This window comes from Malurus melanocephalus, unplaced genomic scaffold (genome assembly GCF_030028575.1).
Source record: "Malurus melanocephalus ecotype Western Australia unplaced genomic scaffold, MMel_1.1 scaffold_727, whole genome shotgun sequence".
Lineage (NCBI taxonomy): Eukaryota > Metazoa > Chordata > Aves > Passeriformes > Maluridae > Malurus > Malurus melanocephalus.
Window position 1 is genome coordinate 1 of NW_026623959.1, and position 16,392 is coordinate 16,392.

Consider the following 16,392-nt stretch of genomic DNA (forward strand, 5'->3'; position numbering starts at 1 on the left):
GGATAGCTAATGGTAGCTATAAGCATTCTTGAAAATGCCTGTTCATTGTCAGTACCTTTCCAGTATTACTTTACCAGGATTTTCCAAAGGACAGCAGTTACAGGACAAAAGTGTTTTAAGACACACTACAGGGAAAGCATTTATGAGCTGTAGAACATTTTGCTGTGTCTGTTACTTGGAGCAGTCGACTCCATCCTGTCCTGGCTGTGACCCCAGCTCTGCTCCCTGGTGTGAGCAGCTGGTGTAACCCAGCAGTGCAGTAGAGCCTCACCATCTGTCTGGGGAGGAAATGGTGGGAGACAACTGATTTGGCAAGGACTTCCTCAGGTAAATGTTTAGAAAAGGCACGTTTAGAGAAAGAGAACATTTTAAAGCTTCTGGAACATTTCCCTTCACTGGCTCCACTGGCTTCTATTTATTAGAAATGAAAAAAAGAAAAACTGAGGAACTTTTCCATGCTTCATTCTTTCATAGGAGGGTAAGATGGCAGAAGAATTTTATGTACCAAATTGTTTACAGCTATTTTCTGTACAAGGAAAGGTTGCAAGATATAAAAGGAGATGACAGCTTTATACAGCAAAATGTACAAACAAACTTGCAGGACAAGTACTTGACCACGATAAACTGTTTCTACAGGACTTATTTTTATACCATCTTTGTTGAACATTTGTTACTTCAGTGGCGGATCAAGGACTTCCAATAATAAATGGCATTTGTTTTCCAGAAGAGCAGCATGTTTGTGGGTAAAACCTGGATCACACCCYCGAAAGCCAACCAAGAACCCAGTTTAGACAGTACAGAATCAACAGACCATGAACTGGAGTTTGTTTTTAATATCTATATAAAAAATAATGAGCRATTTACAGGTCTCTCTCTAGTCAGAACCTCAGAAGTCTGTATAAAGGTGCTGTACAATATATAAACATTTACACCCWGTACATCCATACATTGCGTAGCATTCCAAGGCCACATGGCTATGTCTGATATAGGAAGTACAGATACAAGCTCTATGGAAGGAGAAATCACACACAGGTAAGACATTATCAGGTCACGTTAACATATAGAAAATTAAGAGGAGAGTCAATGGCAGGGAAATAATTTCAGTGTTGCTGATTCATCTGGAATTAAAGGACTGGATATGTCACTGTACTCAGTGGTCAGTCCAAGTGCACAGAGCTCAGCATAAACCAACCTCTGGGGAAAAGCACAGGGTAATACCTACACGGGCTACTTCAGAGTATTAAATATTTCACAGTTATGTTCTACCCAGGGAGTATTCATACGTTTTACGCTGAACAGCAAACCTCAGTGGCTCACCCGGTGTTGAGTAGCTGAGCACAGGTCAGAGCTGCTTTAAAGCCTTTTGAATTCCCAAAGTCTTTACTTAAAAGCTGTTTGAGCAGTCAGATGTATCTGTAAAGATTTCCACTCRGAACTGCCTCGCTGTGCTTTGTTAGCCTTTAAAAACATTTATGGTTTCAAAGCCAAAAGGACATATTCACTTGTGAAGAGCAAATCCTTTTAGTTTGCATTTTGACTAAGTAAAGCTCAACKATTTACTCTTCTTTCTCCTGAAAACTGGACCACGGGCCTCCTTTTACCACTTCTTCCTGTCATTAAAAACCTCAGATGTAAGGAAATAATCACTCAAACTGTAAATAAAATAATCCCCTTCAGTTTATGTTGTTCTTAGCCACGAGACTAATGTGTCTGTAGGTTCTGGTGCTAACATCCCTCTTTAAAATATCTCTGCCAGCCCAAACGGTAGATGGTGTGTCTKCTGCACTCTGTGTGTCATCAGCACTCCCTGATCACACACTCACATGAAAGAGGGGAGTTCTAAAATACACAGGCAAGAACTGCAATGAAAAAGCTGCTCTGGAAGCTGAGTCTGCCTATGGTAATTTCTTACCTCTACCGAGGGAAAAAAAAACAATTACAAACTAGCCTTAAATAATTAAAGATGGGACTACGGYATCAGCTCCACACCGAGGCTGAGGATGTCGTGGTGCCATGCATGAAACCAAAGGAATTATGTTATTTAACAAAACCCAGAATTTCCTTTCCTCTCGCACGTTTGCATTCCAAATCCCTGTGAATCAAGGAACTAAAGTGATTTTGCTGTTCAGAAAAAGCAAAATTGCAAAATTATGTCAAATAMCATATTTAGCTACAGCGTTTTGTATTACATATAAAAATTCCAGTKAAGTTATCAACTGAGCAGCATCAGTGGCTCATTTGCTGCCCTGGACGTGACAGAACCAGCTCACAAGTCATCTACCTGACTCAGCCAGAACACGTGGGTTTCCTGATATAAACATGGAACATGCTCTGCAGAAAACACTTCAGCCCAAACCTGCCTCGTCTGTGRCTGGAATTCATGTGAGAAGGATTAGATTGACTGGATACAATAGAYAGCTTGGCACAAGAATGGGAAGTGACTCAGGATCACATTGGCAACAGAGACATTAAATCAGTTTGTTCACAGCTCACAACACTTGGGGAAGCTGCAGCAGTGCAACAGTAGGAGCAGCGGGCATAGCTTGCAAAGGGACACAGAGACAGCAGCTCATGGAAGAGTTTCACTGAAGAAATCTGAAAGGTCCTTCATGCAGCTTAGATAATTTAAAAACAAATCAAACACTCTCCCCCCTCTAATTAGTTTCTGAGGGGGAAAAAAAAAATGACAACTCAGTGAGAAGAACCAATGCTTTAAATTATCCTTATGGGAAAAATGATCAAAACATGTCCTAAAAAACAGTGTCAGTCAGTCACACCCGTTTTCAAGCCATTCCTGCTGCTGGGGTGCCCTTACAGCCACTGGGGACCCTCCACGGCCCAGGAGTTATCAGCGTTTTCCTTACTGGAGAATTCCTCTCAGGCTGGGAAGTTCCATCTTTGGTTTCATTGGGCAGCTCCATGTGTCTCTCTCCGTGGTGTCTGTTCAGCATAGGAGCATCCTGCATTTCCACCCTCCTTTGTTTCTCCATGGAAAGCAGCGGGATATTGGAAASGCTGGAGGTTTTGAATCTGCWGGAACCTGMGTCCCCAGARCTGGACTTGGCTAATAAATCATCCTCAGAGGCGTTTCTCCTGGAGTCCCTGAAGGGTAAGTTATTCCCACCGAACGCTGGGTCATGTTGCTCTGCCGAACATCTTTCTGTCTTTCCTGGGGTCTCCTGCTTCATGTCTTTCCMGGTGAATCCCACTTTACCATTCCTACCTATCAACTGCTCAACATTTGCCTTATCACCACTGGATATTCTACCTTGGATCCTTCCCACTGTTTCTGTGCTTCCTGGCTTGCCGAGATGCCTTTGGGGACTGGCTGACCTTCCTTGATTTCCACTGGAATACTCTTTTTTGTCACTATTCCTCAMTCCTATTTCGGTGGTTTTACTTTCGCTCCTGGAACTGTCAGATTTATGTGGGAGATGTTTTTTTTCAGTATCCCCTTTCCCGGAGCTGTGGAATCCGATGTGAGGGTATCCCTCAGCAGCCCTGGTCTTTGCTGGACTGGCAGATCTGTCCTTTCTGGTCCCTGTTTCCGAATTACCTTTAATGTTTCCAAACCCAGGACGGGAGGGACAGTCCCACCTGTTCTTTGTTCTCTGGGGAGAAGACTGAGGCTTCCTCTCACATTGGTTTTCAGTTAAAGTGCTTATCTTTTCAGGCACGGTGTTCTCTGCTTGTTCCAGTTCCTCAGACAGCTGAACTCTGGTTAAAGCTTCTCCTGGTACTGCAAAGTAACACATTTCTGATGTGGAAGCAGAATGGGAAAATGAAGATAATGGTGATTGTTCTTCGTATATTACATTTGATGAAACAGGACTGTAGCTATCCCAATCACCTGGAAATGAACAGCAAGAGATTTGACTAAATACATACTAAATCAGCAACCTACTGAGCTCAATTAAAAAAAAAAAAATTACAGAATTCTCAAAGCTTTATCTAGCCAGATTCCTGCATTGTGTTGTTCTGCAACCTACAAACCTGAGGATGCAAATTTTGGAAGCCAATCTTAGTACTCAGATTGGTGGAACCCTGCAGGGCTGACACGGTCTTGGATCAAAACTATTTAAGAGCCTACACAACAAAACTGCAAATTAGAAAGTGTCTGACCTACATCGTTTAATAAAACCAAATGAGCTAGAACTGCTATGCTAAAAGAAATCTGAAACAGTGAAAAGTTGGGGTTATTCATAGCTTTGCACTTAAATAAAAGGAAGAAATGAAACACAAGACATGCGGATTTACCAAGTCTTTAAGGAAAAACCAAGAAAAGCACTGAAAGCCCTTAATGTTGCTCAGGTTTCACGAAGGGACACAGACTGGAAGGAGCCAAACCTGAAGGAGGAAGAGAAAAAGCCCAGAAGTACATACCAAAAAAATCACAGAGTTCAGCAAGCAAGATTTCAATCAGAAATGTGGGATTAACAGCAAGGCAAGAGAAAAAAAAACCCCTTCCCTGCTTTACCGCTTTCTTCACCTCATCCCAGGCCCCACTCTAGACAGAGGGCTGCCTGGATATGCTCCAGAGGTTCCCTTTTGTCTGATTCTGTTTCACCCTCAGTCTCAGGGAATTTCTGTGACCAGCAGGGCCAGGAATGATACTCGGGACCCTTTTCCAGCTCTCAGAAGGAAAGAAATGGAGACGGTTCTGTACAGATTTTACCTCTTGAGTGAACACCAGTAAGTGACTGAACACACAAAGTATTTGGTAGTTCCAATGTGGTAGTTTGGGATTGTGAAAGGATAAACTCTGGAATGGTCACTGTGACCGAAAAGCTCCTTGAGGTAACGTACTGTGATCCGGTATCAATCCGGTCCCTGGTCTCAGCAGCAGCAAAACTTTATTCCCTCCAGCCTGAATCAGCTCGATGGCTCGTGTGTGAGTGATTCCTTGGGTCGGTTCTCCATTAATTTCCACAATTTGGTCACCAACCTGTGGAAAAAAGAGTGGCAGGTTACTCTTTGGGGATCTCTGACACACTGTGAACCGGTTTTTAATTTAGAAAGAAAAAAGAATAGAGGCAGATGCTTCTGTTTTCCCTCTCGTGCTACAATCCAGTGGGCATTTGTGACACCATTCTATCGATGACGAGCAGGATGTGACCCCAAGCCCTGGGGGTTGACAGGTGCACAGAGGTTTTCTGCTCAGATCCAGAGATCTTAACCTGATCTCCTAACGGTTAACATGTGATGAGGCAGATGTAGGATGTGCTTGAATGTATTTTCATTCTGGATTACAGTGTGGAGGGAGCACATGGATGAACTGCAGCACACGCATCAGAGGTCACGTTATCCAGGGGAGGACACAGCACCTTCTCTACTCTCGCTGCTGAACACCACACAACAGGTTTGATGTAGGAAAAGGAATTGGTATTTCAGGTCAGAGAGATCAGTACTGAGATCTCAGAACCAGTAAACAACTCTCACAGGCAACAGGCAGGTAATTTCAGCTCACACTAACCGCCCGGGCTGCTGGAAAGGGGCTGGAATGTTATACCCCAAAACAAGTTCTCTATTAGGGAAAACTGGGAAGGGAAATAAGAAAAAGAGAGCAGGAGCCTATTTGGCACTGCACAGAGCAGCCAACAGATGTCACTGGTGTGTAAATTAGCACCTTAAAGAGGCTGCATGGGCTTTGTTAAAAACACTCTTTGTAAAAGGAGATCACTGCTGGCACCTCACGGACAGGCTGGGACAGGGACACACTGGGACAGCTCAGCTGCTGCTAGCTGGGTGAGAAAATCCTCCTCACAGTGTTAAAATACAGCCAGAAAGTGACACCACATCCAGATGACAAGAAATGTGAAGTGTGAATAACCTCAGGCTAGGCAAGCTCAGCCCACCCGTGCTCCACACATGTGCTGTGCTCCAGATATGGCGAATCTCTGCACTGGGAGGGACTTTGACTGAGTCAAAGTGTGGAAAAGGGCTTTATGCAAGGCTGCTGTACCCACACCCTACGGGAAGGTCACCGCAGGAACTGGAGCTGGAGCTCTCAGCAGGTCTTGCTGCCACAGCCCCTACCAACCCCTGGCACAAGTCAGACATGAGAGGCGGAGAGGAGTCAGCTGGGACCTTACGGAGTCACAGAGTATCTTCAGCTGAAAGGGACCCTCATGTATCATCCAGTCCAACTGGCTCCGCACAGGACGCCCAACAATCCCACCCTGTGCCTGGGAGCATTGTCCAAACACACTTTGAGCTCTGGCAGCCTCGGGGTTGTAACCATTCCCTGGCTAGCCTGTTCCACTGCCTGAACGCCCTTGGGGGGAAGAACCTTTCCCCAATATCCAAACTAAACCTCCCCTGACACAGCTCCAGCCATTCCCCTGCATCCTCTCACCCATTCTGCCCCCCAGGGAGGAAGCTGCAGGCCCTGGTGAAGTTTGACCTCCAACTCTTCTTCTCTGGACTACAGAATAAGAACAGGATAAGAGAAGTTAACAATACCAAGAACTTCACATCCAATTAAGCCTCACAACAAGTATCTGTGCAACTTCCCCATTCTGCAAATACAGTACAAACAGAGGCAGAGCCATGTGCCAGCAGCAAGGACCCTCTGCAAGGATTGCGAGGGATGTCAGCTCATGGGCACCTGGCTCAGCTCCATGCTCCAGGCTCTGAAAATCCAGTTCTGGCAGTAGCCACAGAGTTTCACCTACCACTGTTCCTTCTGCTGTACCCATGTACTTTGCTTTTACTACAACATCTGAGAGCGAATTCCTTACGCAAAGACAAGAATGTAATATTTGGAAAAAAATCAGGTTTGTATCTCCAGGGATGGCACAGAACAGCAGCGGCACAATGTGCCCACAAATATTCCTTAAAAATTAACTGAATTGGGCAGTGATTCTCCTCCCTGCTCCCTCCTGTGCAATCTCTTGCTGGGGCTCCTAAAATACCCCCGAGTAGTTGCTGCTCACACCCTGGGCCAGGGATACTACTGTAACCCCAGCAAGGCAGACAGTTCCTTCGGGATAGCAAGAGCTGTTCATGGATCGCTCATCCAAAAGCCCACAGCCACAGGGACAGGGGCAGTGAAAGAAGGGCAGAGGTCCAGACACTGTTCTGGGATCCTACCCTCRTGAAAATCCAAGTTCGTTACCACTCTCGCTAAATAAATGTGTCGACTTTGTCAACAAATTGATTAGAGAAGTCACAACTCACATGGACTCTGCCATCCTTGACTGCCGGCCCATCCTCAGCCAGACGGAGGATGAATAAGCCCATGTTGTATTCCTTTCCTCCACGGAGGCTGAATCCAAACCCTCGAGGGCCCCTTTCCAACTCCACTGGGAAACAACCAGGATTCTGTGCAAGAAGTCAGAGGAAAAAAAAAAAAGAGATGAGGACCTCTAGGCAGATTTAACCTTCTGTTTTTCTGGAAAACCACTTCAATATCTCTGTATTTTGAACATTTAAACTGAATTCATCCTAACTCCAGTGTGACTCGAGGTAATGGTTTTAATCTTAGTCTAAACATTCAGAACATATCTCCTTCTAAGTCTGAGATAAGCACAAAATTCTTGAAGAGACTTAACCAAAGGGTGTGCAGTGGCTTCATTAAAAGCGTTTTCTTTTTCTTTAGTAAGGATAATGAATGTTCAACTTCCCTAAAGGGGATAATCAGATTTAAAACACGTGCAAAAACATTCTGTGAGACACTTCAGTATATTTTTAGACACGACTTTCTACCCGTGTACTCCAGGGTCATGTTTCAACATTCAGCTTTTGAGAACTCTGTGGCAATGCCATTAGAGTGCCTTGATGGAGGAATATTCCCCACGTCTCCACACCCTCTTGATGGGTTTTTGTACCTGGGAATGATGGCTGCCAACACCCGAAGCAGCATCTGACTGTGCCATGTGCTTGTGCTCGGGCCAGGATAGCCGGTAACTACTAGAAACTTCTTTCCCAATTTCGCCTTCTGTAGCTCCCCTATGAAAAGGTGAAAGAATGTGGATTTTACCTTCACATTAATCCCTCTGGCCAAGCTTTTCCCACCATTCCCAGCCCCTTTTCCCAACCTGTCAGGGTTGATCGGTGTCGATCCCAGCGGTCGGTGCTGTGGGGCTGGGCTCTGCCTGGCCGAGTTTGTTCCTGATGGAGGACCACGGTGCTCTAAAATCCAAACAAAATCAACCGTCAAAACTTCCCAAATCCACAGCCAGGACAAAGGTCACCACCAGTGCTGGGGCTACYGCTCCCCAGAAGCCGCAGCTGTGATACCTCGGGCTGGACGGAGCTGAGCTCRTGTGGGCACAACAGAGAGAGGATTTGCCAATCCAGGAACAAAAGTACAGCTCACTAGATCTGTGGAATAAATTCCTAAGAACTTTATTCTTTGTTTTTGTTCTTTTACTCTGCTTTTCCTCAGAAAAAAAATACAACACAGTGATGTGATATGAACAGAATGGTTTGTGATATGAACAGATATGTATGTGATATGAACAGAAAGGTTTCAGCCTGTTTGCAAATCGATAAAATGCCAGAGGGGATCGGGGCTAATCAGATCCATGAAATTGGTTCCAAAATTCAAAACCATATAATTTTGTAAAAGATGAAGAACAACACCCATCTGAGAAATAATCCCTCTGTGAAGGGAAGGGGATAAGGATCTGCAGAAACAATGACAATTTGGAGGTGAAGGCCCTACCATTAGAGTGAAATTGCCAACTCATTTAAGGCACGACCGAGTTTTCCACCACCCAGCTCCAGGAAAGGTGAGGAACTGGTCCCATAGGCACGCTGGGCAGAAGAGTTTGCTGGCAGGGAATTGAGAAGAATTTTAAAGTGTTTTGCCTTCTCCCAAAAGCTAAAGATGAAAGAATGATAACATTTTAATAAAACCATTTAAAATAACATCCTATTATTTTCCTGTCCATGGAAAAGAATGTTCCTGTGCGCTTTACAACAGATCCAGTGTATTTATGGAAGAAACTCCATGTTTTAGGATACCAAATGACACTGTCACTTAAGAATGATGAACCACAGTCTAAGCAAAAGGCTGCCTCTTAGCTACAACTTGAATGGCGAATAGTGGCCCAAGATGGACTTTCGTGCTGAACTATAAACTAATAAACTCCTTTTCCCTGAAAGGGTTAAAAAAACCCCATTCCCAGCACCAAAAACAGAGATGTTCCAGCCATGTTAGGTGGAGAGCATTACTACATTTTCTAATTAAGAACAAACAAATTCCATTAAAATGCAAAAAGTGTTCAAGAATGTTAAGGGAAGGGAAATTTAAAACACATTAAACTGTATTTCTCAGGTATGTGAGACCTCCAGAGCCCTCCACAGAACTGCTTGGTGCTGTTACCACGACATGCCTTAAAGAGGTTTTCCTCTAGAGACAAAATGTCAACTTGTACACCTAGTTTATCCTCAGATTTTTAATTTAGAAGCATAGGCAAGAAAAATGCCATCTGTTTGTACCAAACCTGCCGTCCTCTCTGCAGCCTCCTCTCATGTGTTTTCAGCTAATACATGACAAAGGCTGACAGGCTCCTGCCTTTGTGGAAAATGTTAAAGAATCTCTTCTAGTGCATGAAGGGAATTCATTTATTCCTATGAAATGCAAAGATCACAGGTCTGTGAAAGCTTGGAGGGAGGGAATACGACCAGGCAGAGGTTTTGCTGTCAGTCTAGGAGGACAAAGCTGGGGAACAGCAAACTCTGTCAGGGTTTGTGCTTTGTGAAGCTCAACAACTTTCAGCAAAAAGGGCATTTCGTGCTTTTGGAGCTGCATCCTGGATTTTCCTTAGCGTGAACCAGCCCTGTGAGGTGGTTCACTCCTTCAGTGCCTGAAGCCCTCACTCGCCCACATCCATGCTGGATTTCCCCGCTACAAAGGGTTCTGCTGTGAGCAGAATTATTTCTTCAGCTACATCAAGGGGAATTTTAAAGTAGAGATTTATTCCCACTCCAGTGGAACAGGTTCTGCTTCTTTCTCCTTCATTGTCACCAAATTCTTTACATCTGAAACATGCCAACTCCAGCTCCCCTGAGACACAGATCTTTTCTGACAGATCTTCACTCTGGTTTCACCACCTGCTGCGGAGGGTTTTTTCCTCTCTTTGTCAATTGAGTCTCCCCTGGTTCTGTTTTTATCTCTATATTTTGGCTCCAAACCTGTRATTGAGGCAGGGGGAAAGTCCATGTAAGGTGACCTTACCCAGAGTCCATGTAAGGTCATGCATAAATTATAACTAGGAATACGTTACTTTGGAAACAAGTGGAAGGTGTCCCTGCCCATGGCAGGGAGTGGAATCAAATGGGTTATCAGGTCCTTCCAACCCAAACCAGTCTGGGATTCGATGACTAAAAGCTGTAAAGACAGATCCAATTCAACCAACTCAGACTTCTGTTGCTTTATAAACATCACCCTGGGCAGCTGCTTTGAAGTGTGTCCCTTCAAATTGGAATGAAACAGATTTGATAAAGAAGAAACCTTAATAGAAAAAAAAAATTATAGAGGTCTCTCTACTTCAAGCATTCACAAAAAGGAACATTAAGTCTTTGAAATCCTGTGTCACAGGCCGAGATGGCGTATTAAATATTTGCAATGAAATATTCTGTAAGCATTACAGAATCAGCTGCTAGCTTTATTCACAGCCCAMCTCTAGGTATTTATTATGTAAAAGGCAAAGAAAGCCAACTGTATGACAAAATAATGATAGGGAGTTTAATTAAACCCGTAGGCAGCATTCAAGAAAAATGCAGGGTTGTAAAACAGCTCTTCTCTCCTAATTACTAGATTTTACATATTTATATATTTGTTTGGAAACAACAGCACAGCGCATGCAGTGTTATATGGGAGTGTGTGTCATTAAATCGTAGTCTCTAAAGATGGGGCTTTGCAGTACTCAGGACTCACTCCGCTGCTCATGTGACACAGCAGGTTTTGCAGGTGCAGTATCTCCAGGAAAACCCTGCCAATGTTTTTTTTGCCATGTGGTGGGATGTGACCCTTATCCAAAGGGGACCTTTGGCAGACAGAACCACAGAATATTTCTGCTGCAGGGATGCAGCACTAGGGAATTTGTGTGTTTTAACATGGGAGAAAGGATAACTCGAGGTTTAAATGGAGAGAATTTGGAAAGCAGGGTCCCTGCGGCCTTAGAGCATGGACAGAGCATCCTGGCGACACTGGCCTCATTGGGAACAGAGCTCTGGCAGTACCTGAGGCAGAAGGAGCCGGACCCTGGGCCAGGGTGAGATTTTCTCACTGAGCATCATCCCATGGCTGCTGCAGCCCCTGCGGGGGTGTCACTTCTCCTTGGCTAGAGAATACAGGACGTTTCTATGTTAGCAGAACTTTCTCTCTCTCACACGTGAGAATTTCTCTCACTTTTCACTGTATTTTTAATACTTCCAGCTTCTTTTTGCGTACAACCACCTTGGCAGCTGCCTCCAGCTCTTCCAGAGCAAACACACAGGCTTCTGACTTACTGAACTTCCAGGAGCTGATAATCCCCGTGGGTGCCACGCCACTCAGGATACTCTAATTTATTTCCAAACACCTTCAAATAGTCCATTTAAAACAATAAACTTCAGCAGTGACAAATACCCGACTTTGATCCTGTGGTGGCACCTTCCTTACCTTCCTCAGCCACCACTGTGAGGGTCACCACATTGCCTGCATCCTTGATGAGCTGCACAATGCTGTCATGGGAGAGCTCCACGATGGACTGGCTGTTCACTGCTGAGATTCGGTCACCCACCTTCAGCCTACCACACTGGTCAGCCGGACTTCCCTCAATAATCCGCCCGATCTTGTGAGGAATCACTACGAACAGAGAAAAGGCAAAGCAACACCGTAAGCATTCACAGAATTATGGAGTTTCATGAGTGGGAGGGGATCCGCAAGGATCAAAGTTCAGTTCCTGGCCCTGCGCACAGGGCAACCTCAAGAATCGTACCATGTGCACTCAGACAAGCATCGCACAGACCCAGAATTGCCAGTCTCCGAATCACAGAATACGCTGAGCTGGAGGGACCCACAAGGATCATCAACTCCTGGCAATGCAGAGGACACCCGAAAACGCAAACAAATTCCACCCTGGGCCTGAAGAGCGTTTTCCAGATACTCCTTAAGCTCTCACAGCCTTGGGGCCGTGACCATTTCCCTAAGGAACCTCTTCAATACCTGACCACCCTCTGGGGGAAGAACCTTTTCCTGACATTTAACCTAACCTTCCCCTGGCACAGCTCAAGCCATTCTCTTGGGCCCTGTCACTAGTCATCACAGAGCACAGATCAATATCTGCCCCTCCTCTCCTGCTCCAAAGGGTGGCACTGCTAAAACAGGGAAAACCTGCAAATAATGAGGAATGCTTCATCGTAAGTGAATGGATACAGCCAACCCAACAGCACAGCCTTGTCACGTACAGGGTGTTGTGCCTGAAGGAAAACGTGGGAAGGAAATGGGTCACATCTGCAAAGGGATGAGTGAGAACGTGCGGCCCTGGGGCGCTCGGGAGCAGTTGCTTTTGCCATATATGATGTAGTTTTCCACTTCATGCATCGACCCTGAAGGACAATGCAGGCTCAGAGTTATGGGCATCCAGTGTAACACAGAGATTCAGACGCATGGGCAAACTCTTCCTCCTTGCAACCAAAAATCGACCCTGAACCGCACTTTAAAGATGACGAACTTCTCCTGCTGGGGATTGACTCAGTTAGGTGAAGACCTGAGCAGGGACCCTGTGCACAGCCAGCAAGGTGCTACGTCAGCTCTGAACAGACTAGCTCCCTTTTCCTGGACTCCAGATAAACATGCACTTGTAATAATTGTCTCAAATTTCTTCCAGCTCTCCTGGCTTGGTTCCCTCAGTTCATCCGAGAGTGACACTAAGTCTTGCACAGACTCCTCCACAAGCCAAAGCAATGGGGTCAGAACACACAGAATGGAGAGAAGAAGACATTTTGCGAGCAGAAGGAAAAAAACCTGATTTCAGTTCCTTTCCCAGAGATGTATACAGAGGCAGAACTAAAGACAACTGTGATTGAGACGTGTCCCTTTCTCACAGCTGCAATACCAGACCACGCTACGTTTTCATTTTTATGATCTTTCTAGACAAACATACTCAATGACAGTAGCAAATTCATTGCTTTCCACCAATATTGTAGACTTTCCCTCCTCAGATCCCCAAAATAAGAAATTTTCCCTGATTAGTTAATATAAAGCCAAGGTTGAAACTATACTTCCATTACAATGCCAATGAATTAGTGCATCATCACCAAGGCCTGACAAATAACTACAGCCCAAATGCTGCCCTGTGACAAGTGCACACTCCTGGGTATGGGTTGTGTGAGATGTACATTTCCCATTCCCCACTAATGTCACAGCTGGGTGAAAAAGAGCATAAATATGAAGCAAGACAGACCAAGACTCAGCTGTCTGGGCTGTGCCAGCATGAGTCAAAGGTGACTGTGAGGTAAACACTGGCACTGCACGGGAAGAGATATCGCTGGAGAAGCCCCAGCGAAGCCGGGCAGGGGCAGAGCCACCAGGACAACGCACTTACCTCCAGGAGGAGGTTTGTTCTTGGAGGTGAGGATGACGAAGCCAAATCCTTCATTCTCCTTCCGCTGCAGGCGGACATCGTAGACCTCTGGGCATGGCTGGTTGGCAAAGTCGATACGGTTCAGCCGGGGAGAGCCGTTCTGTGTCGGGACAGGCTGAGGCTCCTCCTCCTCCACCTGCTTTTCCCCTTGCAGGGAACAGGCAAACAACAAATAAGGAACAAACCACACAAAGCAACACTTCAGTACAAATGTGAAGCTCGATGTTAGTGACAGCATGAGGTGGCAACAGCAATTGCTAATCAGAGCAGGGGTACCCTTGTCAGCTCTAAATCCCATTCCCAGCTTTGTCATTCATGGAGTCATGGATTAATCTTCTCTAAACTATTGATCTGGACACTGACCTAAAACTGCAGAATCACAAGAAGCTGCCCTGAATCAGCTCCCTTTTGAATGCAAGTAATCTCGCTACACACCAATGCCAAAGGACTTGAGAATACAGCATGTGGGAGGTGCCCCCGCCCATGGCTGGAGGTGAAACAAAATGAGCTTTAAGGTACCTTCCAACCCAGACCATTCTGGGATGCAGAGAAAACAGACTGGGTTATTATGCAATTTCCACAGGACTAATGACTGCTCTAACTACTACCTGCAAAAACGTTTGAAGCAATCACCCCTGCATCATAATTTTCAGAGCCTTACCTGTGCGAGTTGTGCAAATTAGTGAGCACCAGAGCCCCAGCTTATCAAATTCTGCTATTCTCCGTGTAAGAATTATAGCTGGCCCTCCTCAATCTCAGTCTGCCCAGCCCGAGTGCAATAATTAAGTTCCAGAGCAGCTTCGGTGGATTTGGTTCAAGTCCTAAGTTTTCTTTAGCCTCTGAGCCGGCAGACACCTACCGCTGAAGAAGAGCTTCCTCCGGACAGTGAGCAGCACCTGCCCGTTGCGTGCAGCACTGGTCATTAAATCCAGAACTTGCTTGTGTGACTTCCCTTTCACAGGGACTCCATCAATGCACATGAGCTCATCAGCTGCACGCAGCCTCCCGTCCTTTTCCGCCGCTCCCAACGGGATTATGGCTCCAATATAAATCTGCAGGCAGGGTCGGAGGGTTTGAATGGGAACGTTAATTCATCAGAACACACAGTAGTTGGAATCCAGGTGCATATGGTCAGGTGAGGTCTTTCGGGAAGACTCTTAAAGATTATCTCACCATGCAGCTCTATCTGAAACGCAGCCAGCAAGCGTAGTCTACACAAGCTGACCCGGTGGAGACAATCTGGGGTCTCAAGTTATTCAGTAAATACGTCAAAAATTTTTAATCCACATTTTTTTCAATTCTGCTCTCTTGACTGTGTTTGTCAGTTTATTAAGGAGCTCAGCTTTTGAAATTAGCATACACTGTGTACTTATTAGATACATGCTTTCCCAGACACTAATGAAAAAAAAAGCTTCTGTCATTCATTCCATTTTTTTTTTAAACCAAGACTGAGCCAGAATGATTGGGGAAGAAATAAAAGCCTTTGAAAGAACACAAGTTTCTGAAAAGTTTCTTAGACAGTTCCACACTTCAAGTTGCTTCAGTGCTTAGCTAATCTAATCACCGAAGTGATTAGATAATGAATTCAAACATTGTCAATTCTGACCACCCCACCTCAAAAAGTGCTACTAAATATAACACAGATAAGAACACCACACTCTGTTTCATATGCTAGAGTAACTTTCAGATTAAATGAAAGATTAAGGATAATTACAAGCTAGTACTATTGGAGGTTAAGCAGTGGTGGGCAGCTCATCAGTACACAGCACTCAAGACATCATCTCCACACTTCCTAACAGGTATGGCTGTTAGGGAAACGAGGGACCACAAATGTTATAAAGTGCAACAGAGGTTTAACATTATCTGGGTTTGCTCTTTACTTTAAATGCATGTTGGGGATTCTGGGAATTTCGGGGGATTTGGGATATGGGGAATGGGGTTTGGGATCAGGGAAATGGGATTTGGAGGATTTGGGATCAGGGAATTGGGATTTGGGATGCAGAAATGGGATATGGGATCCAAGAACAGGATTTGGGATCCAGGAACGGGATTTGGGGGATTTGGGATCAGGGAAATAGGATTTGGGGGGTTTGGAATCTGGGAATGGGATTTGGGGGATTTGGGATCAGGGAAATGGGATTTGGGATCAAGGAAATGGGATTTAGGGGATGGGTGTTGGGTTGGGATCAGTCAGGAACGGATTTTCTGGGAATTTTGGGAATTGTCCCCGCCCCCGGAGTTCCTGCTCAGCCCCGAGGAGGTGACGGCACCGGGAATTCAGGGAATTTTGGGAATTTCGGGAAGTTTGGGGGGTTTGGGGTCTGGGAAATGGGGTTTGGGATCCGGGGAGGGGGATTTGGATTCCCGATCCCATTCCAGCTGTTCCCAATCCCATTGTTCCCATTTTTCTCATCCCAATATTTTCTATCCCGAATATTTTCTATTTTTTCCCATCTTTTCCCATTTTTCCCGGTTTTGGCCCCAGGAATCAGCCTGGCAGCAGCAGGAGCCCTCGGAGCGCTGCCTCAGTTTCCTCCCGTGCCGTTTCCCATCCCATTCCCAATCCCATTTTTCCTGTTTTTCCTGTTTTCCTGACCCCATTTTTTTCCCATTTTTTCCTGTTTTTTCCCATTTTTTTCCCGTTTTTTCCCATTTTTTCCCCCTTTTTTCCCCATTTTTCCCGTTTTTGGCCCCAGGAATCAGCCTGGCAGCAGCAGGAGCCCTCGGAGCGCTGCCTCAGTTTCCTCCCGCGCCGTTTCCGATCCCATTTTTCCCATATTTCCCGTTTTCTGACTCCATTTTTCCCATTTTT

General features: G+C 45.4%; 1 protein-coding gene across 2 annotated transcripts in view; it reads right to left on the reverse strand.

The window, feature by feature from the left end:
* Positions 1-6: 6 nt before the first annotated feature.
* Positions 7-16,392, reverse strand: part of MAGI3 (membrane associated guanylate kinase, WW and PDZ domain containing 3) — a 60,834-nt gene continuing 44,448 nt past the window's right edge. The window contains exons 14-22 of one of the 2 annotated variants that reach the window (XM_057384651.1): positions 14,440-14,632; positions 13,542-13,727; positions 11,615-11,800; positions 8,040-8,133; positions 7,830-7,950; positions 7,180-7,323; positions 4,807-4,945; positions 4,258-4,347; positions 3,793-3,850 (exon numbers count right to left, since the gene is read on the reverse strand). In XM_057384651.1, coding sequence (XP_057240634.1) covers positions 4,298-4,347; positions 4,807-4,945; positions 7,180-7,323; positions 7,830-7,950; positions 8,040-8,133; positions 11,615-11,800; positions 13,542-13,727; positions 14,440-14,632 — 1,113 coding nt within the window. In that variant the 3' untranslated portion in view covers positions 3,793-3,850; positions 4,258-4,297. Of the gene's footprint in view, positions 3,851-4,257; positions 4,348-4,806; positions 4,946-7,179; positions 7,324-7,829; positions 7,951-8,039; positions 8,134-11,614; positions 11,801-13,541; positions 13,728-14,439; positions 14,633-16,392 lie in introns of both variants that reach the window. The other variant, XM_057384650.1, reaches the window with a different exon arrangement.